The sequence below is a fragment of the Cucurbita moschata genome, unplaced genomic scaffold, assembly GCF_002738365.1.
Source record: "Cucurbita moschata cultivar Rifu unplaced genomic scaffold, Cmos_1.0 Cmo_Scf00017, whole genome shotgun sequence".
Taxonomy (NCBI): Eukaryota; Viridiplantae; Streptophyta; class Magnoliopsida; order Cucurbitales; family Cucurbitaceae; genus Cucurbita; species Cucurbita moschata.
In genome coordinates, this window is record NW_019268533.1 from 2,212,754 (window position 1) to 2,233,772 (window position 21,019).

The 21,019-nt window shown below is 37.0% G+C and overlaps 6 protein-coding genes across 10 annotated transcripts; all 6 read left to right on the forward strand.

Moving 5' to 3' along the window:
• Positions 1-7,999: 7,999 nt before the first annotated feature.
• LOC111454982 (U-box domain-containing protein 35-like) lies at positions 8,000-20,260 on the forward strand. 5 transcript variants are annotated; one of them, XM_023096482.1, is made up of 10 exons: positions 8,000-8,430; positions 8,520-8,641; positions 8,844-9,055; positions 9,289-9,334; positions 9,417-9,711; positions 9,790-9,891; positions 9,971-10,399; positions 10,471-11,226; positions 11,481-11,568; positions 20,202-20,260. In XM_023096482.1, exons 1-9 carry the CDS (start codon positions 8,098-8,100, stop codon positions 11,565-11,567), a joined length of 2,382 nt encoding a protein of 793 aa, XP_022952250.1. In that variant the 5' UTR covers positions 8,000-8,097; the 3' UTR covers position 11,568; positions 20,202-20,260. The 5 variants fall into 5 exon arrangements, with proteins under 5 accessions (XP_022952250.1, XP_022952251.1, XP_022952252.1 ...); XM_023096483.1 differs by lacking the exon at positions 20,202-20,260 and adding an exon at positions 12,470-12,553; XM_023096484.1 differs by lacking the exon at positions 20,202-20,260 and adding an exon at positions 12,332-12,350.
• LOC111454986 (indole-3-acetic acid-induced protein ARG7-like) lies at positions 13,519-14,089 on the forward strand. Its single transcript, XM_023096488.1, has one exon. It carries the CDS (start codon positions 13,604-13,606, stop codon positions 13,904-13,906), a length of 303 nt encoding a protein of 100 aa, XP_022952256.1. The 5' UTR covers positions 13,519-13,603; the 3' UTR covers positions 13,907-14,089.
• Positions 14,130-15,677, forward strand: LOC111454988 (auxin-induced protein X15-like). Its single transcript, XM_023096490.1, has one exon. It carries the CDS (start codon positions 15,270-15,272, stop codon positions 15,567-15,569), a length of 300 nt encoding a protein of 99 aa, XP_022952258.1. The 5' UTR covers positions 14,130-15,269; the 3' UTR covers positions 15,570-15,677.
• Positions 16,989-17,716, forward strand: LOC111454985 (auxin-induced protein X10A-like). Its single transcript, XM_023096487.1, has one exon. The coding sequence runs from the start codon at positions 17,282-17,284 to the stop codon at positions 17,582-17,584; it is 303 nt and encodes a 100-aa protein (XP_022952255.1). The 5' UTR covers positions 16,989-17,281; the 3' UTR covers positions 17,585-17,716.
• LOC111454989 (auxin-induced protein 15A-like) lies at positions 18,617-19,294 on the forward strand. The gene has a single exon (XM_023096491.1). It carries the CDS (start codon positions 18,768-18,770, stop codon positions 19,062-19,064), a length of 297 nt encoding a protein of 98 aa, XP_022952259.1. The 5' UTR covers positions 18,617-18,767; the 3' UTR covers positions 19,065-19,294.
• On the forward strand, positions 19,355-20,671 carry LOC111454983 (auxin-induced protein X10A-like). Its single transcript, XM_023096486.1, has one exon. The coding sequence runs from the start codon at positions 20,138-20,140 to the stop codon at positions 20,441-20,443; it is 306 nt and encodes a 101-aa protein (XP_022952254.1). The 5' UTR covers positions 19,355-20,137; the 3' UTR covers positions 20,444-20,671.
• Positions 20,672-21,019: the final 348 nt, after the last annotated feature.

A 21,019-nucleotide genomic window follows, 5' to 3' on the forward strand; every position in this document is an offset into this window, starting at 1 on the left:
GGAACGGTCTCAACCAAGTTTAGGTAGGGCCTACAACCATCTCGTCCTCTCCACATATTTCAACTCGATAAGTCTCAATTGTTTATCATTTAAGATTGGTCCTTTTTTTTTTCATTCTTCCAGAGGACACCCTAAGATTTTATCTTTTGTAGACTTTATAGGACCCTGGAAGGATAAAGATTACAAGAATCTCATGTATGGTCCCACATAAACGTGTCTCAACTTTCAAAATATGGTCCCATATAAATTTGTCTCCAGTTAATTTACCGAGTTTAGTTTATCAACTTTGAGATTTCTTTTTGGTCCCTAGACTTTTAAAATTATGTAATAGACGTCTAATAGATTCTTAAACTTTCAATGTTATGTGTAATAGGATTTTGACTCATTTGATATTTTTAAAAAATCGTGAATTTGTTCGTAAAAAAGTGAGAGTCTAGCGTTCATTAAGCATGAAATTTATATTTATATTTAATATTCTAATTTATTTTTAAATTTCTATAATATATTTGAATCTATTAGATATAAAATTAAAAGTTCGTAAGCTTATTAGAATTTTGTAGCATTTAAATTCTTTTTTACTACCAATCATTTTTCTTTGTGATATATGATTTCTTTTATAAAATAAAAATACTTTTTAGTTTATTAATTTTTTTTATATTAAATAGTCATTTTTATTATTTAACTTGTTAGAATAGAAAATTATTATTATATAGTGGGTGTAATTTTATTTCGATTAGTTATTATTTATTAATGTCAAATAAATGCTTAAAATATAATTCATTATCATTAATATCATGACAATAGATTTTACTTATATTTTGTATTAATAGATTTTTCTAATGGAAATTATATTAATCTTTTTTAGTTGATCCAATAAATTGTTAAAATAAAAATATATTACCATAAAATTAAATCGTGAAATAAATCATTTGTTGAAATTTATGAGTTTTGAAAGATTTATTCAATTATCAAATATAGGTCTTGTGCATTATTGAACACAACATGAATCAAATCACTTTGATATTTTGACACACTTAGTACTCGCCCATGGTATAATTTTGTCTCCACAAATTGGTCTCTTTTTTCGGGCTTTATATAAATTATTTTCTAGATTTTTTATGATTAGCATAGCATAAAGCTATTATTAAAACTATGTCTATCATTCATTTTAGAAAAAGTTAGCATTTAGATGAAATCACTGTCAAGAAATGAAGTACAGAGGATTATTATGGACCAAAAACACTCAAAATCAACAACAAAAAGACAATTAGGTGAAATGAATTTTGGATAAGGCCCTACTTTTTAGTCTTTAAAATCCTTAGATTCATCAAGAATCGATTTGCTTCTTTTTTGAAGCACCTTTTGTGGTGAAAATTTAACACTTCTTTTCGGTATATTCTTTTTCGGTACAAATACGTAAAATCAATTGAAAATACAAAAATATTCTTCGGAGTTGTGCTTTTTGCTCATTCTCGTTGGAATAATGTTTTTGGTATGTTTAATTTTCGGTTAGCCAAGCACAGAGTTGCGACGAGATGATCGAGGAGTTCCTTCTCCATCTGTTGTTTCAGAAGGTTCATGTGGGAAGCTGGGGTTTGTGCTTGGAGTCTTTAGAGGGAGAGGAATAATGGAACCTTTAGAGCTATTGCTAAGGGTCCTTTCGACATTTGATCTCTTGTCAGGTTCTATGTTTCTCTTTGGACGTCAAAATGAAGTATTTTTTTGTAATTGAGAACTTATTTTTCTCGAAGGGAGTCTCTTTCTTTAATAGAGTTCCCTTTTGTAGATTCGTTTTTTTTTGGATGCTCTTGTATTCTTTCTTTTTCGTTGGCTCTTCATTGGAAAAAGAAAAAAAAAAAAAAGGAAAATACAGAAATAAATTGTTTGGTCTATTTGCTATTTCAACTGCTTGACCTATGACCCCATGAAATTCAGGGCCAAGTTCCTATAATCTTCATATGGCCAATGTTTTAGATATAAACATGAGACATTTGATGATAATGTATTTGTTGGCTAGGATCCAAAGTTCCAAAATCTTGTAGCATGCACATGCATATTTGGTCGAGATCATCGACAATCTATCGTTTTTGATTTACGTTTTTAAAAAGATTATCTGCCATATGACTTTGCTTATTGGTCTCTTGAAATGATTCTCTCTCCTTTATTTTTTATCAAATGATCCACAATCTATGAATGTGATGATGGCCAAAAAATAATTTGTTTGACTGAGAAGTGTAGGTCCTCATGGTTTGTGATAAAAGAGATTAGCAACAGGAAATGAAGTTCACCATGGCTCTTTGTTGGGGGACAGAGCCATGTGATCCTTTTGGATTATGACCCAAAACTCAATCCATTGTGGCTGTTCTTTCACTACAAAAAGGCTATTGGTTTTCAGGTTGGAACTCACAACTCCTCTTTTCTTTATATATACACACACAATTCCAAGAACACCAATTCCCATCACAGAAGCTACCATTTACCACCACCAACCAAATTCCTTTGACCAAAAATGGGTATCCTTTTGCCAAGAATTGTAAACGCCAAGCACTTTCTGAGGCGTATTCGTCAGTCGTCGAGGACTGCAGTCGTGCCGAAAGGTCACTTGGCTGTATATGTTGGAGAGACTGAAAAGAAGAGATTTTTGGTCCCTGTTGCATATTTGAACAATCCTTCCTTTCATAGCTTGTTGAGCCTGGCCGAAGAAGAGTTTGGATATGATCATCCAATGGGTGGCCTTACTTTCTCTTGTACAGAAGAGATTTTCTTCCAGCATTTGGCTAGACATAGTTAGATCGAAAACACTCCTTATGGCCTCGAATAAAGGCCGATAACACCGGTGACTCCGGTTACCATTTTTGAACTGAGAAACATAGCATGTACTGATTTTCATTTGACAGAGTCATGAATAGTCCAATCTTCCATCGTAGTTCCTTCTGCAAAAATATGGGATAAGTTAATCCAAAGCTTAGGCCTATCGATTAGCGTTATGGGAACTTGGGAAGAACACTTGCAGCTAATGGAGGATCATTTAGATTTGAATGAAATGACCTATTATTTTCATGTAAATCTTATGATATGTTCAAACTTCAAATTTCAAAACTGGAATTCTGCATATTTCCTATATTTTTGCATATAAATTGGTGGGTAAACAAGAGGTACGAGTATCTACGACTATCAGAAAGAAAATAGGTTTTCCACATGACACGAGACCTGATAATGTTAGAATAGAATATGAGAGAGCTCATTTTCTATAATATAGTTTTTCTCGCGTGAGATCTCACGTCGGGTGGAGAGGGGAACGAAGCATTTTTTTTATAAGAGTGTGGAAATCTCTCCCTAGTAGACGCGTTTTAAAAACCTTGAGGGGAAGTCCGAAAGGCAAAGCCCAAAGAGGACAATATCTTCTAGCGGTGGGTTTGGGCTGTTACAAATGGTATCAGAGGTATACACGGGGCGGTGTACCAGCGAGGACGCTGGGCCCCCAAGGGCGGTGGATTGTGAGATCCCACGTCAATTGGAGAGAGGAATGAGTGCCAGCGAGGACACTGAGCCCCGCAGGGGGCGGATTGTGAGATCCCATAGCGGTTGGAGAGGGGAACAAAGCATTCTTTATAAGGGTGTGGAAACCTCTCCTTAGCAAACGCGTTTTAAAAACCTCGAGGAAAAGCCCGAAAGGGAAAGCCTAAAGAGGACAATATCTGCTAGGGGTTGACTTGAGTTGTTACAAATGGTATTAGAGCTAGACATCAGGCGATGTGCCAATGAGGAGACTGAGTCCCGAAGGGGGTGGACACGAGGTGGTGTGCCAGCAAGGACGTTGGGCCCCGAAGGGGGTGGATTGTGAGATCCCACATCAGTTGAGGGAGGAGAATGAAACATTCTTTATAAGGGTGTGGAAATCTCTCCCTAATAGACACGTTTTAAAAAACCTTGAGGGGAAGCCCAAATGGGAAAGTCCACAGAGAACAATATTTGCTAGCGGTGGACTTGGGTTGTTACATCATAGCTGTGCTAAGAGAGAAAAGACTCAAAGCCTACATCTCTAGAAGCTAAAGTAAAGTCTCGAGTCGGAACTTCGACTCAACTTGCTATTGACCACGTGTATGAAGATTGGATGGTTGTGGATCAAGCTTTCTCTTAAAGACTATGGTTGGAGCACAAAAGAACTCCGTTCAACCCTTGATGGAAGCGAAGTTTTCGAGATTGTTGAACGTATTCATTTTCTTCTTTCAGTTTCATACTCAACTTCAAATAGAGGAAATATTGTGATTCTCAGGTTTCAAATTCCTTTTAGAGATGGCATCAGATTTCTATATGAAAAACATAGATATGCAATACATTCAGTCAAGTGATGGATCTCCAAAGTTTGGAGTTAAAGAGAAAAACTGATAGAATTTACATGAAATTTGTGATGCCTATTTTCCAAGATCAAAATTTTACTCCATAAACTTGTTGGTATTGGTATGGTCTCTCATAGTTGTTCATTCAAGTGAGATATCAAATCAATAAAGATATCATCTCTGCAATGAAATGTGAGTCCACCCATTGGATGATAATATTCAAATTCTTCAGTAGCTTGACTAAGCAAGTCTTGAAAACATGGTTGATTCAAGTACGTAACTGGAATCACGAACCGTTTCTTTTGATTCTCTCCCACATAGACTGCACAATACCCCTTAGGAACGGCCAAAACTCTCTGGTTTCCTGTCGTAGAAGATCGCCTAAGAAGACGACGAAGTCCCATCGATAGAAGAATGTTTCAATGTTCTTTAGGAAAGAGAAGGGAATCAGAAGATTTTGTGATGTTTGTATAGGCTATCCAATAGGTATATATATAGAGAGAGTGCTATCAAAAGGTTATGAAACCAGTGGCCAGAAATCTTTGAATGATAGCAAGAAATGAGTGCTTATGCACATGGTTTGTCTTCCAAATACTGATAAGTCCTGTCTTTTTCACAGGAGATTGCAAGCACTAACCCCGTTGATACCCTGAGAAATACAGTGGCAGCATTTTATATGAGCTTCAGCACATGAGCTACTTTTTTGGATGATACTGTCATTGGTGGCATATGTCTTGGACTGTATCTGTCTTTTTAACGTAAGTTCACTGAATGTAAAAAGCTATACTATTTCCCATTTGATAGTTTTCCAATGATTGTTGTCTTGTTTCTACTTTTATGTAGCTCTAGAAATCTGTTCGACATGAACCACGTAAGTAAATGGATTCGTATGATGCCCAACCAAGTATATATTATAGATTCTGTGAGATTCCAGATTGGTTGAAGAGGGGAACGAAACATTTCTTATAAGGGTGTGGAAACCTCTCCCTAGTAGGTGCGTTTTAAAATTGTGCGGCTGACGCCAAAAAGCGGACAATATCTGCTAGCAGTAGACTTGAGCTGTTACAAATGGTATCAGAGCTAGACATCGGGCGGTGTGCTAGCAAGGACGCTGGGCCTCCAAGGAGGTGGATTGTGAGATCCCACGTCAGTTGGAGAGGGGGTCAAAGCATTCTCTATAAGGGTGTGGAAACCTCTCCCTAGCAGGCGCGTTTTAAAATCGTGAAGCTCAGAGCGATACGTAACGGGCCAAAGCGGACAATACTTACTAGCGATGGGTTTGAGTTGTCACAAATGGTATCAGAGTCAGACACTGGGTGGTGTGCCAGCAAGGATGCTAGGCCCCCAAGGAGATGGATTGTGAGATCTCATATCGATTAGAGAGGGGAACGAAGCATTTCTTGTGAGATCTTTGAATTTTATTAAACGTTTATCTCTTTATTATTGATCATTTTTCAGGTAAAACAAGAATCTCATGTCATGTATAGATGATGGTGTCTGCAAACCACAAACAACATTTTTCCGCATTAATGTTATATGATCATTGTTAGGATAGCTTAATAATGTTGAATTTGTTAGGGGTTGTAAATCCTTATTTTCACCTATGATTGCAAGTTCGTGTCTCACGGGATGATAGTAATCAAACTCCTATGTAATATCTATTTTAATTGTGGAGGTTAGTGATTCATAGAAAATGAAGGCTTGAAAAGAGCCCTTCTTTATCTCTTGATTATCTTTATCTACCCTCTAATTATATGGATATATAATTATATAGATATATATAATTATTTAGATATATCGATGGATATCGATAAAATCGATAAATACTTTTATGAGCAATTCCATTTAGATAAATTAGATAAAGTAAGGGCGAGATATCTCCAATCCTAATATATAAATATTACCCATATATTAAAGATGGCTAAAAATATATATTTCTAAATAAAAAAAATATATAGTACCTCTTTTATTTTATTTCATCCCAAAAGTCCTTGTCATTTTATTTCCACGGCCTGGCCTGGCCTGGCCAGTACCTAGTCGGGCTTTTTTTGTCCGGTCAGTACTTAGTCGGGTTTTTTTTGTTCCAATGAATCGTAGATAAAATTATTTATTTTATTTGAAAACACAAAATGTTTTTGAAACAAAAAAAATCGAAACAACAAGAATCATAAGAAGATTTATTATTTGATTCCTATGATACAGAAAAAGATGATATAGAATCAAGTTGCCATTCCTTACTATTATTCTTTATTTTAGTACTTTACTAGAATAGAGAGAGGAAAAGAAGAATAGGCTTGGCTTGAGGTTCAGTTTTTCAATTCTCTTTGATTTACTCGACGGGAAAGGATCAATCATTCTTCGATAGTCTTGACTTGATTTTTCTTTGATTTACTCGACGGGAAAGGATCGATCATTCTTCGATAGTCTTGACTTGATCTTTGGCTTTTACCCAATATGGTATCGAGTTATGCCTTTAACTTAACCATGCCAATAGGGTTTTCAGGTGTCGAACAAAGAAGTTGTGAGATTCGAAGGTATAGACAAATGTGATTCAAATGTCGAACAAAATGTGGAACAAAGGGTGTACTTTATTCGAGGGGTCCAAAGAAAGAATTAAGCCTCATTTAAGGGGATTGTTCGAGAGCTCTAGAGAAGAATGCCTCAAGTGATGAAATTGTGAGTCTTGAAGGTGTAGTCAAAGGTGACTCAAATGTCGAACAAAGAGTGTATTTTGTTCGAGTGCTCCAAAGAAAGAGTCGAGCCTTGGTTAAGGAGACTTTTTATCACTTCTAGAGATGTTTTTCAAAATCCAATGTGTTTTGAAAATAAAAAAAAAATAGTTGTTAAAAATTTGTTTGTGTTTTTTTGAATTAGTTGCATTCATGTGAGGTCGCACATTGATTGTAAAGGGGAACGAAACATTTATTGTAAGAGTGTGGAAATCTCTCCCTATCGGACAACGTCTTAAAACGTTGAGACTGACCGTGACACATAACAGGTTAAAACGGATAATACCTATTACGGGTGGGTTTAGGAGGTTACAATTCAGACCGGTCAATGTTCTAAATTCATGGACTAAAATTTAAATTATGAAAGCTAACGTCAAAATAAAAGTGGAACGATTATTATTATTATTTTTTGGGTTAAATTACAAATAATAAACTTAAATTTATTTTATTATTCATGAATTATGAATTTAATGGGATAAAAATAGTTTAAAAAATTCATAAGGATTATTTTAATTTGTTTAATTAAAATTTAGTAAAAAAAATTAATGGATAAAAATGTAAAATTGGAATATGTTTTATAGAATTTATATAAATGAAATTTAAACTTTTAATTTGATGTGTAATAAAATTATGAATTTAAAAAATATGGATTTCAAAGGACGTGAAGACGAAACCACACAACGTCCTCTCCCCGTCTCTCTTCAAGAACAGCTTCAAATTTCGCGGCAACAATGGATGCCAAAACTAGAAAAATTGACCCCTTTTTCTATTTTAGGGTTCGAAAAGGAATGATTTGAAAGAGAGATTGACTAAAAACTTCAACCAATCTTCCTTGCACTCGATCAAATCCTAAATTTGCGCCCTGCACTGAAAAATTTCAGGCTTCCCCCTCCAAAAATGAGGCCGATTTCAAGTAAGTAATATCATCAAACTTCTCTCTCTTCATGTATATGTGTATATGTATGCATACCAAAAGGCAGCAGTGGATATATAATAATCAAATCAGTTGCTGAGAAAAATTTCAAACAATGTGGCTACAGAAAGGAAACGGTGTTAATGGCGGCAAAAAGGGAGGAGCAGGCGGAGGGGGAAAGGGGTTGGTGGCTATTGCTATTAACAGGGAAAAAGGAAGCCAAAATGCTATCAGATGGGCCGCCGAGCATCTGCTCGGAAGGGGCCAAAATGTGGTATTAATCCATGTGGTTCAGAGACCTTCCAGTGCGGCTGCTTCTTTGATTGGGGAAGCCATTATTTGTAATAGTGATGGCGATTTCTCTGCTGATACCCCTCGGAAACAGCAGCTCGAGATGCAGACGAGGGACATTTTTCTCACCTTCCATTGCTATTGTACACGCAAGGATGTAAGCTTTTGTTCAGCACTGCATTTTTTATTGTGATTTTTGGGATATGAAATGAACTAGGGTTTTTTTTCTTTTTGTTGATTGCGTAGATTCAATGCCTTGATGTTATATTGGAAGACACCGATGTGGTAAAAGCATTAAATGAATACGTCTTGTATGCTGCAATCGATAACTTGGTGCTCGGGGTTCCTACGAAACATGGATTTATTAGGTAGTCATTTTCATTGATTCGTCTTTGGTTTAGGGTTGGTTTGGAATGACTTTTTCAATACGAAACACAACTTTGGCGCTTGAACAGTCATTCCGAACAGGTCATTAGAATTTTACATTCCTCGAATCATTATGGAAGAATGTGAATTCTCCCATCTCCAGTTTCTCCAAAGGCTTATGATGGGAATTGGTGATTTTCATAGTAGGTTCAAGACATCGAGCGTGGGAGGTAGCGTGTCGAAAGGGGCACCAGATTTCTGCACTGTGTATGTCATCTCAAAGGGGAAGGTGTCGTCAGTGAGAAATGCATCTCGCTCAGCTCCCTCTTTTTCTCCTCTACATGAACATTTACAGAAATTATCCAAGCCGATCGTACAGGGAGCAATCACTCCTCGACATAAGTTTCTTCTAAGAGGTTTGTTCTTCGTGCTGAACTCAATTCCAAGCATTTTGTGTATGGTAATGAAGAAGTTTTATTGTGGCAAGTTTTCAAATTTGTTCTTTGGATAGTTCTATTTGATAATTTGAGTTTTTTCCCATCAGCACAACCCAAAACAACTAATTTAAGGACTAAACGCAGATGAATGATTTACATTTTTAAGGAGTTTGGGTCAATGGGACTTGTATTAATTCTTCTTTTGTATGCAGATAGGGCATCGTTCAAGCCTCGCACCATTCACGATGAATTAGTCAAGTAAGTTGTGCTAAACTAGAGCTTGCGGGTTATGTTTTGGAAGTTGTAAGATGTGCATAGACTTTCTCTCTAATTGGAATAGGTCACCTATCTCTCACGGAGGAGAGAGAATTTCTATCACGAAATGTAGCGGAGGGTTCTTTGAGACAGAATCCGACATATCCTTTATAAGCTCTGGCAGACCAAGCATGGATCGTACTTCTGTTGCATTCGACTACTCTGATTCAGCTCCCTCGCGATTTTCAACCAGTTCAGAGAGTAGCTTTACATCTCTACCATTTCAACCAAAATGGACAGACCTCAATAATCTCAATGATTTCTCATCAGTTTCAGATGAGAGCTGCAGGACACCATGTTCCTGGTCATCTCAGAACTTGGTCAGCATAGATTATCTTTACTTGTATTGACTAAATTATATGATGCTAGTTCTTGATATTTTCAATTACATCTCACAGGATGAAGCAGAACTTGAAATGAAGAGGTTGAAGCTAGAGCTTAAACAAACTATGGAGATGTACAGTACAGCATGTAAAGAAGCACTAACAGCAAAGCAAAAGGTTTATATATGTCCAGATTTAAGTCATTTTTTGAATGTCAAGAATCAATCTTTCAGTTATATCATAAGTTTTCCCATAGGCAATGGAACTGAATGATTGGAGACGTGAAGAACAACAAAAACTAGAAGAGGCACGACTTGCTCAAGAAGCAGCAATAGCTATTGCAGAGCAGGAGAGAGCGAGATGCAGAGCAGCAGTGGAAGCAGCTGATGCAGCTAAGAGAATTGCAGAGTTAGAATCACATAAAAGAGCAAATCTAGAGATGAAAGCACTTAAAGAAGCAGAGGAAATGCAGAGAGCATTGAAAAATGTTACACAAAGTGACATCAGATACAGGTTATATTCAATTGAGGAGGTTGAATTGGCAACGGAACGTTTTGCACCATCTCGGAAGATAGGAGAGGGAGGTTATGGACCTGTCTTTCGTTGTCGTCTTGATCACACATCGGTTGCGGTCAAGGTTTTGCGTCCTGATGCATCTCAAGGGAGGAGTCAGTTTCAGCAGGAGGTGAGGAACTTAAAACAACTTTGGGATCATTTTTTAAGAGCAAATGATTTAGTTGGATATTGTAAATGCAGATTGATATATTGAGTTGCATAAGGCATCCCAACATGGTACTTCTTCTAGGAGCATGCCCGGAATATGGCATTCTAGTGTACGAGTACATGTCCAACGGAAGTTTGGAGGATCGACTCTTCCGAAAGGGGAACACCCCTGTTATTCCTTGGCAATTGAGGTTTCGAATTGCTGCTGAGATTGCTACTGGCCTTCTGTTTCTCCACCAGACAAAGCCAGAGCCATTAGTGCACCGTGACCTCAAGCCAGCTAACATATTGCTGGACCACAGCTATGTTTGCAAGATAAGCGACGTCGGTTTGGCTAGGCTTTTACCTGCCGTGGCCGAGAATGTAACACAATGTTGCATGACTTCGGCCGCTGGAACTTTCTGCTATATAGACCCTGAGTATCAACAAACTGGAATGCTTGGGGTTAAATCTGATGTGTATTCACTAGGTATCATGTTGCTTCAACTAATTACAGCCAAGCCGCCCATGGGGTTGGCTCACCAAGTCGCTCGCTCTATTGAGAAGGGGACTTTTCAGGAGTTTCTGGATCCAGCTGTGACTGATTGGCCAGTGGAACAAGCACTTTGCTTCGCTAAATTAGCACTTCAATGTGCAGAACTTAGACGAAAAGACAGACCAGATCTTTGCAGTGTTGTGCTGCCAGAACTTAACAACTTGAGAGAATTTGGTGAGAAGAATATGGAGCACATGGTGTCATGGGCTCTTAGTGGATCTTTGAGCGGTTTTAGCAATGCCTCAATGGAGCAGGTTAGTATGCAAAATTTTAATTGTTGTTGGGTAGTGTATAGCTTTCAATTTGGTTTTTGAAAATTTAGACCTCATTTCATAACATTCATATGTTTCATAATTTAGTCGCTAAATAAAGTAGAACTGTTCGATAACGTTCTTGTTTCTGATTCCTAGCTTTTGGAAAGAAGTTCGGAATAAATTTGTTTGTACATGCAAGTTCAAGGACCAAAAGTTGTCAATAGTTAATAATCATTGGAAACGGTTCAATACAGGATATAATGAGCGACCCGCACCTAATGATGACTTCAGAAAGTTCCAAGGGCCAGTCTAGTGCATCGTCACAGGCAGGAGGAGACTGAGGTACCATATTACTTCTACAATCTATCGCCCCTCTTGGCCTTTGGCCTAACCAAGGTGCAGTTAGATATACATATTAATATTGAACATAAAGTTGATATCTATGTAACTTATCATGCCACTTTTCTCAGCCCATTCTTCTTGCCAACATGATTTCTTAATATCTACCCCATGATGTTCCTTCAAAAATGTGTGTGCACATGAAGGTTGAGAGCTGTTTTACTTATTTGAGCTTCCCTTGTACTTTAACTTCATTTCTGAAAAATTCAGAGCTTCTCATTGGTGTTCTTTCTAGTTTATCTGCTTACTATTACGTTAGTGAATTGGAAAGTCTTGGTTTCTGGTTTTGAAGGTTCTTTTTTTGCCAATAATCAATGAAAAGTTTATATCTTGTTTAAAAAAAGAAGCAGGAGAGCTGACAAAACACTTCAATATGATCTTCTCTAAATCCTTTCCCTGAAAAGATTACACAATATCGTCCACCAACATCACTAGCTTGATGTTCTTTATTTAGTGTACAAAACCATATGATACTTCATGCGTTCTTGTCTGCTACTAAGCCTTATCCAAAGACTTCTATTACTATTTTCTCGGAGGCTCGATTTCTCACACCTCCTTTCATCGTCTATAAATACCATATTAGATTGAGTTCATAAGCAACACCAGTCTTCATTTTATTCTTATCTCAAGGTGTGTTGAGATATTCTAGTAATTTGTTTGGGTCTCCCATTTATTGTATCCGAATAAAAACATGAGACTTCTTCAGCTTCTTCGACGACCGTCAACCTCAACGAAGGAAGGAGTTACAGTAGTTCCAAAGGGCTACTGTGCGGTCTATGTTGGAGAGATCCAAAAGAAGCGTTTTGTCATCCCTGTAACTTACTTGAACCAACCATGTTTTCAAGACTTGCTTAGTCAAGCTGAAGAAGAATTTGGTTATTATCACCCTATGGGTGGCCTTACCATTCAGTGCAGAGAAGATATCTTCACCAATCTCATTTCTCAGTTAAATAGGCCATGAGAGGCACTAACCTTTTAGATCAGGGATATTAGGCATGCTCAGATCCATGCACTCTTTTTCTTTTCAATTTGCTCCAACTTTTTGTTTCCTTCCATGGGGAAGTCTAGAAAATGTTTCCCTGCATAAGGAAATTGTTAATGGATGCAATTTTACTGTAATCTAAGTATTTGACAGAGATTCTCTCTTCATTTGATTTCTTGATAATAGTCTGATCTTTCAAGAAGAGTTGCTCTCATTTCATAATTTTTTTGACGCTGTAGTTTTTTCTTATCGATTTATACGTTCGGTTAAATAGTGTACTATTCACCATCCATGTAATACCTATAGCATTCCATTTGCTTCAATGTAGTAATATTTGCTCAGTGAGTAACTCTGTACTTCTTTATTTTTAAAAACGTTTTTGTACGATAACTCAAGTAGTATCGTGAGAGTTCGAGATTCAATATTTATTATGAAGTATTTTCTTGTACTTACATGTTTCTGATGTATGACGGTACCTGTTCGTATGACTTTTCCGAGCTCTGAAACTATCAACAACCAACAAAGTTCCTATTTTAGTTGAAATCCTTCATGAGGAAGAAATTGTAAGACATGGCTATGTAGTGCAGTTAAATATTGTGTCAACTGCCTAGTCTCTATCAATTATCATCTCACCAGGAGGACAACAAAGCATTAAGTGCCTCTAATATGTCTATGATCCTACTGAAATTTCCTTAGTTGTACTGCATAAACAAAAGTTGGCCAGCTATGATGTTTCTGCATAAGGATCCAGAATGGCCCATGTAACTCGTGAACTTGAAATTCTTGTGTCTTGAAAGACAAAACCATGTGATTGTTCTTCATCTAGTTTCTTTCTTCATTGAATACAACCTTCTGCCTTGTCGATATTTCTAACTCCAAGAAATCTCACCCTCCATTTATATATAGAGTCATGTAATTGGGTTCACAAGCAAGTCTTCCACATTCCCAATCACAAGAAATCTCCTTTGACAACCCTTTAAGGAAAAATATCATACCATGGGGTTCCGGTTGCCTAGTATTATTCACGCTAAGCCAAGTCTTCGACATTCTACATCATCAGGAAATGGAGCCTCTCCAAAGTATGTAGATGTTCCAAAAGGGTACTTTACAGTCTATGTCGGAGAAGGACAAAAGAAGCGTTTTGTCATCCCGCTATCTTACTTGAACCAACCTTTGTTCCAAGATTTGTTGAGTCAAGCTGAAGAAGAATTTGGATACGATCATCCAATGGGTGGCATCACAATTCCCTGCAATGAAGACGATTTTGTTAATCTTAATCGTAGTTTTAGTGAGCCATGAGCCATAAGAATAGAGTTTAGAAATAGATGGTACAATGGAAGGAATAGAATAGAATAGAATACAACATAGACTGAGAAGGGCATAAACACTTTTGAAATCAAACTCATTCTTTTAGAATATTGTACATTTATGTTTATTTTGTAACAAAAACCGTGTAAATGATATCATTTGGACAATGTTCTTTTTCTTCCTTTTTTTTGTTTTTTTACCATTATTGCATTTATTACTATGATTAGCAATGTATTGATCATGTCTTTTAAAAAACGGAACAAACAAAACACCAGATTATGCTTTGGAATTCAAGAGGGGTTAAAACAAAAGAATCTACTCTAGATTCCTTCCCACATATTTAATTCTTGTTGGTGATCCCTTGTAGATTGCTCACCAAGCAATGAAAGCTAATTTTGTACACCAACTAAAATACACTGCCAATCAGAACCGAAGTTATAGACGAAAACTTAGAAAACAGAAGCATGTGGAATGCATAAATGATTTGTACAGTGATACTATTTTCTCCTACATTTAATTGAAAGTGGTGGGCTTTCTAGGATGATCATTCCTGAACAATTGTGAACAATACGCGTGAGAACAGATATACAATCTCAATCACTACCCAACTCTCTATAAAGAGTTAGAAGGCAGGTCCATGTGATGCTTCTGTTCAGACCAAACTGGCTCCCACAGAACCTAGCCATTCATTGGCTTTCCTCTCTATTAGTCCATCTATGTATGCATACATATTACTTTGTCTTGAAGCCATATCATATTCTTTTCTGGGAACCTTCTTTTTTAAGTTTATACAGAGTATTCAAGATCAAGGAGGGTAGATTATTTGGTTATCAGATTGGGTACCTTTGTGTCGTGATGCCTAGTGTCACTAGTGCACTTTTTAAGGACTTGTAAAGTGATTGTGCAATACTTATTCTTGTCCTTGAGCAAGTCAATAAGCTTGAATTTGGAACACTGGTGGAATAACGATCAATCTCACAATCTCCACCCCTGTTTTTGAGAAAAAGACCTTTAGAGAAAATTTTAGAGGTTTACTCAACTCACTTCCGGTTGTTATTTGGAGACAAAAGTAGGCCATGGTTTTTCTGCGGAGTATACAGAATGACCATATATCACATGAATTTGGAACTCTCACAAAGGCTTGGAAGGCCCACCCATGTGATAGGTTATGAGAAAGTATCTCTCTAGCATTGAATCTCATCTTTCTGCCTTGTCAATGTGATCATCTATATAAAGGTCATGTAATTGGGTTCACAATCAACAAGACTCTTCCACACTCCGGTTATCAAAAGAAATTTCCAACTTTTGTACTTCTCTCAAAGTCTAACTAGTTCCTTTCAGAAAATACTATAACATGGGATTCCGTTTGCCTAGGATTGTTCATGCTAAGCAAAGTTTTCGACGATCTTCATCAACTGGAAATGGATCATCCACTGTTGACATTCCAAAGGGTTACTTCACAGTTTACGTTGGTGAGGTACAAAAGAAGCGTTTTGTCATTCCACTATCTTACTTGAACCAGCCTTCTTTTCAAGATTTGTTGAGTCAAGCAGAAGAAGAATTTGGATATGATCATCCAATGGGTGGCATCACAATTCCTTGCAGTGAAAAAGAGTTCCTCCTCGATCTCACTCGGAGTTTGAATGACTCGTGAAGTAGAGATTAGCATTCAGAAATAGATTGTATAGAAAATGAATTAGAATCTAGAAACAATGTAAACTTTTTTGAAATGAGGGAACTTGATTCTTTTGATTATTGAAACTATATGATATCGGTGAATGAAAGTTCATTCTTCCTTTCCTCTTACCCTTCACACTACTTGTAATATACCGTGGTTCTGTAGTTCTCATATGGAAAAGTAATTTCCTGACTTTTCTTCACTAGAAATAAATGCAAATAATTTCATCAAGATTGAAAAGGGTGCAAATCTAGAAAGTACTCAAAATATCATATTAAGAAGCTGGACTAATATTAGATTATGCACTTGATTCAGGTGAGGCTTATACTCATGAATCTACCACAGTTTTAAGCGGGATCCATGTAGGGACATTTGAATGAAATGGAAACCTTCTTTCTTTTCTCCCATCTATCACAAGGGGGCCCTCGGGCTCAGGGACAAGTTCAGGAGAAATTACATTAGATAACGATATTCTTTCTCCAATTTCGCTCGCCTGGAGTCGAGCTCAAATTTTGGGCCCTCTTCCGAAAGTATTGGTAGCTGAGAACATGCTATAGATGATAAAGTCAGAAAACAGAACCATGTGCTATACATTAATGACTCTAATATACTGCCACTATTTTTCCTTGGTTTTATATGTAAGTGGGGTCCTTTTTAGGATGTTTATTCTAGAATGGTATGGAAAATTTGGATACCAACATGTACAGTCACAGTCGCAACCAATTGCTATTAATCAGTCTGAGAACACACCCCATGTGATGATTCTAGCCATATGCTCTACTGTTCATCCCACAGTGGTAACAACATTAGCTTAGCCACATTTAGTACACTCTTCACCATTTACTTCTTCACCATTTACTTCTTCACCATTTTCTGGTCACCTATATAGACATATATCAGTCATAGAAGGAAATCTTCTTATACACAATATTCATGTAGCTAGCAGATATTGTCCGCTTTGACCCGTTACGTATCGCCATCAGCCTAACAGTTTTAAAACGCATCTACTAGGGAGAGGTTTCCACACCCTTACATGGAATGTTTCGTTTCCCTCTTCAACTAATGTGGGACCCACAATCCTCCCTCTTTGGGGGCCCGACGTCCTTGTTGGCACACCGTCCGGTGTCTAGCTCTGGTACCATTCCATTTGTACTTGCCCGAAGTCACCGCTAACTAGTAGATATTGTCTACTTTGGCCCTTGCGTATTGTCATCAGTCTTACGATTTTTAAACGCGTCTACTAGGGAGAGGTTTCCACACCCTTATAACCAACAAACTTCTCTTAGCTGGAATCGTTCCCATTGAAGTGGAATGTAACAGACAGAGGTATTAAATATTGTTTCACAAGAAGGACAACAAGGGCCTTGAGTGCCTCTGATATGTCCATTATCCTATTAAAATTTTAGAGATTTGTTGAGCTCACTTCTCCAGTTGTTTTTGGGAGACAAAAGTAGGCCATGATGTTTCTGTATAAGGCTGGGAAGACACCCATGTGATAGGTCATAAAGCTAATGCCTCTTCACCATTGAATCTCATCTTCCTTCCTTATCTCCAATCTCTACCTTTGATTGACCTAAGCTCTCATCTATATAAAGGTTATGCCATTTGGGTTCACAGCCAACAAGAGTCTCTCCATATTCCAATTCCCAAAAGAAATTTCCAAGTTATTTTTGGAGCATATTTGAAACATGGGTTTCCGTCTGCCTAGAATTGTTAGTACTAAGCAAAGTCTTCAGCGATCTTCATCAACAGGGAATGGAGCATCTCCAAAGGCTGTCGATGTTCCAAAGGGATACTTCACGGTTTATGTTGGTGAAGCACAAAAGAAGCGTTTTGTCATTCCACTATCTTACTTGAACCAGCCTTCGTTTCAAGATTTGTTGAGTCAAGCAGAGGAAGAATTTGGATACAATCATCCAATGGGTGGCATCACAATTCCTTGCAGTGAAGACGATTTCCTCGATCTCACTCGGAGTTTGAATGACTCATGAACTAGAGAGATTAGTATCTAGAATTAGATTGTAGAGATAAATGATTAAACTGTATATACTTTTTGGAATGAGAGAACTTGATTCTTTGAATTGAAATTGTTCTACATTGTTCATAGCTCTTTTAATGATCTATCCTATAGTGCAAAACTTTTAAGATGGTTTGCTCAATATCTCAGAAGGTCTCAGCAAGGTTGAAAAAGGTAGAAACCAAATTATGTTTAAACTCATTGAATTCCCACTCAAGAGCCTAATTATCATTGATCAAAGTACTGATAATGTCTAATCAAAAAGCTGGACTGAGATTATTACTCATAAATCTACCACAGATTTATGTGGGATCCTAATGGGGTTGTTAACTAAACATTAGTAGCTGAAATTGTACACCTACCAGTAACCACTACCAATGAGAACCATGTTATGGATGTTAAGCCAGAAAACAGAAACATGTGCTGTTCATTAATGACAGTAATAGATGGCCACCATATTTCCCCATCTTTATCTGAAAGTGGGGTCCTTTTTAGGATGTTCATTCTGGATAGTAGTGGACTATGTATGCTAACAAATTCTCTATTACTCAATTTGAAAGCTAACCCATGTGATGATTCCTGCTATATGTTTCCACTGTTCATTCTGCAGTGGCACCCACATTAGCATAGCCACATTTTGTAGACTCTTCATCTGTATTGTTAATTTTGTATTTAATAGTTCTCTATACTTCCAAGTTCATGAGTTACGTGGGCCATTCTGGATCTCGTGTTTAATAGATCATGTAACCTAATGCAATTAAAGTTTAGTTCTAGCAGAAGGACAACAAGGGTTTGAGTGCCTCTATGTCTATAATCTCATCAAAATTCTAGAGGTTTACTCAACTCACTTCTCCAGTTGTTATTTGGAGACAAAAGTAGGCCATGGTTTTTCTGCGGAGTATACAGAATGACCATAGATCACATGAATTTGGACTTCTCATAAAGGCTTGGAAGGCCCACCCATGTGATAGGTTATGAGAAGATCTCTCTAGCGTTGAATCTCATCTTTCTGCCTTGTCAATGTGATCATCTATATAAAGGTCATGTAATTGGGTTCACAATCAACAAGACTCTTCCATACTCCGATTATCAAAAGAAATTTCCAACTTTTGACTTCTCTCAAAGTCTCACTAGTTCCTTTCAGAAAATACTATAACATGGGATTCCGTTTGCCTAGGATTGTTCATGCTAAGCAAAGTTTTCGACGATCTTCATCAACTGGAAATGGATCATCCACTGTTGACGTTCCAAAGGGGTACTTCACAGTTTACGTTGGTGAGGTACAAAAGAAGCGTTTTGTCATTCCACTATCTTACTTGAACCAGCCTTCTTTTCAAGATTTGTTGAGTCAAGCAGAAGAAGAATTTGGATATGATCATCCAATGGGTGGCATCACCATTCCTTGCAGTGAAGACCTTTTCCTTGATCTCACTCGAAGTTTGAAAGACTCATGAGCTAGAGGGATTGATATCTAGAAATTTGTAGCATAGAAAAAGGGTTAGAATAGTACATAATGTAGACCGTAAACACTTTTGAAATGAGAAACTCGATTCTTTAAATTGAAACTTTTGTCCTGTGTTCGTTATTCTATAAATGAACAAAATTTGATGATGAAACTGCTTGAAGGGTGTTATTTGCTAAAAAGACCTGCATAAACTGGATTATACTACTTAAAATGGCTACATGTAGTCCTACATGATAATCCTTCTGCATCTACTTGAAGTGGAAGCTCCCTTGGAAGTTTCATATTGAATCTTCAAGAAATTATCCTATAATACACGATTATTTAGATGATCTCAGCAAGATTGAAAAACATAAAGACAAAACTCAGAATTTGTTAGCTCAAGGTTGCCATGAAATACGAAAAATCAATTAGCTTTGAATCATTGGATTCTTGAGAGACTAATCACTACGGTTAGCATAGTGTTCATGGTGTTCTATCAAGAAGGTGCACTGATATTAGATTATGAACTTGATTCAACTGAGGCTAATACTCATAAACCTACCACATATTTTAGTAGGATCCTTGTAGGGTTGTTCACCATGTAATGACAGCTAAAATTGTTTATTTCCCAAGACAAAACTACCAATAAAAACCATGTTATTGAGGATAAGTCAGCAAATAGAGCTTGACAAGAAGGGCTTCAATGCCTCAAATATGTCTGATCCTTTTAAAAATTTTAGAGGTTTATTCAACTTACTTCTTTAGTTGTCATCGACAAAAGTAGGCCCTGATGTTCTGCAGAAGGTATACCGAATGACCTTATATCACATGAATTTGAAAATCTCATAATGGCTTGGAAGTAACATCCATGTGGGTAGGTCTTGACCTGATGTCTCTCTACCATTGAGTCTTATCTTCTTGTCTTGTCTAGATCTTTGAGTAACCCAAGTCTTTCTTCTATATAAACGTCATGTATATGGATTCACAACCAACAAGAGTCTTTCCATATTCCAATTCTCCGAAGAAATTTCAAGTTTGGTATTCCTTCCGCAGTCTCATATTTATCTTGGAACATATTGCAACATGGGTTTCCGTTTGCCTAGAATTGTTCACGCTAAGAAAAGTCTTCAACGATCTTCATCATCAGGAAATGGAGCATCGTCAAAGGCTGTCGATGTTCCAAAGGGCTACTTTACAGTTTATGTTGGTGAAGCACAAAAGAAGCGTTTTGTCATTCCACTATCTTACTTGAACCAGCCTTCTTTTCAAGATTTGTTGAGTCAAGCAGAAGAAGAATTTGGATATGATCACCCAATGGGTGGCATCACAATTCCTTGCAGTGAAGAAGAGTTCCTCCTCGATCTCACTCGGAGTTTGAATGACTCGTGAAGTAGAGATTAGCATCCAGAAATAGATTGTATAGAAAATGAATTAGAATCTAGAAACAATGTAAACTTTTTTGAAATGAGGGAACTTGATTCTTTTGATTATTGAAACTATATGATGAAAGTTCATTCTTCCTTTCCTCTTGTCCTCTGTAGTTCTAAAATGAAGAAGTCATTTCCTGACTTTTCTTCCAGAAATATATGCAAATAATTTCATCAAGATTGAAAAGGATGCAAATCTAGAAAGTACTCAGAATATCATATTAAGAAGCTGGACTAGTATTAGATTATGCACCTGATTCAGGTAGGCTAATACTCATGAATCTACCATAAGTGGGATCCATGTAGGGCTGTTTGAATGAAATGGAAACCTTCTTTCTTTTTTCCTATCTATCACAAGGGGGCCTCGGGCTTAGGGATGAGTTTAGGAACAATTAGATTAGATAACGATGTTCTTTCTCCAATTTTGCTCGCTTGGAATCGAGCTCAAATTTTGGGCCCTCTTCCCGAAGTATTGGTAGCTGAGAACATGCTAGAGATGATAAAGTCAGAAAACAGAACCATGTGCTATACATAAATG

Coding starts and splice junctions, on each gene's coding strand:
- LOC111454982 (XM_023096482.1), top strand. CDS start 8,098: ATGTGGCTACAGAAAGGAAACGGTGTTAATGGCGGCAAAAAGGGAGGA. Junction 10,400..10,470: donor GGAGTCAGTTTCAGCAGGAG/GTGAGGAACTTA, acceptor TTGTAAATGCAG/ATTGATATATTGAGTTGCAT. Junction 11,227..11,480: donor GCAATGCCTCAATGGAGCAG/GTTAGTATGCAA, acceptor GGTTCAATACAG/GATATAATGAGCGACCCGCA.
- LOC111454986 (XM_023096488.1), top strand. CDS start 13,604: ATGGGGTTCCGGTTGCCTAGTATTATTCACGCTAAGCCAAGTCTTCGA.
- LOC111454988 (XM_023096490.1), top strand. CDS start 15,270: ATGGGATTCCGTTTGCCTAGGATTGTTCATGCTAAGCAAAGTTTTCGA.
- LOC111454985 (XM_023096487.1), top strand. CDS start 17,282: ATGGGTTTCCGTCTGCCTAGAATTGTTAGTACTAAGCAAAGTCTTCAG.
- LOC111454989 (XM_023096491.1), top strand. CDS start 18,768: ATGGGATTCCGTTTGCCTAGGATTGTTCATGCTAAGCAAAGTTTTCGA.
- LOC111454983 (XM_023096486.1), top strand. CDS start 20,138: ATGGGTTTCCGTTTGCCTAGAATTGTTCACGCTAAGAAAAGTCTTCAA.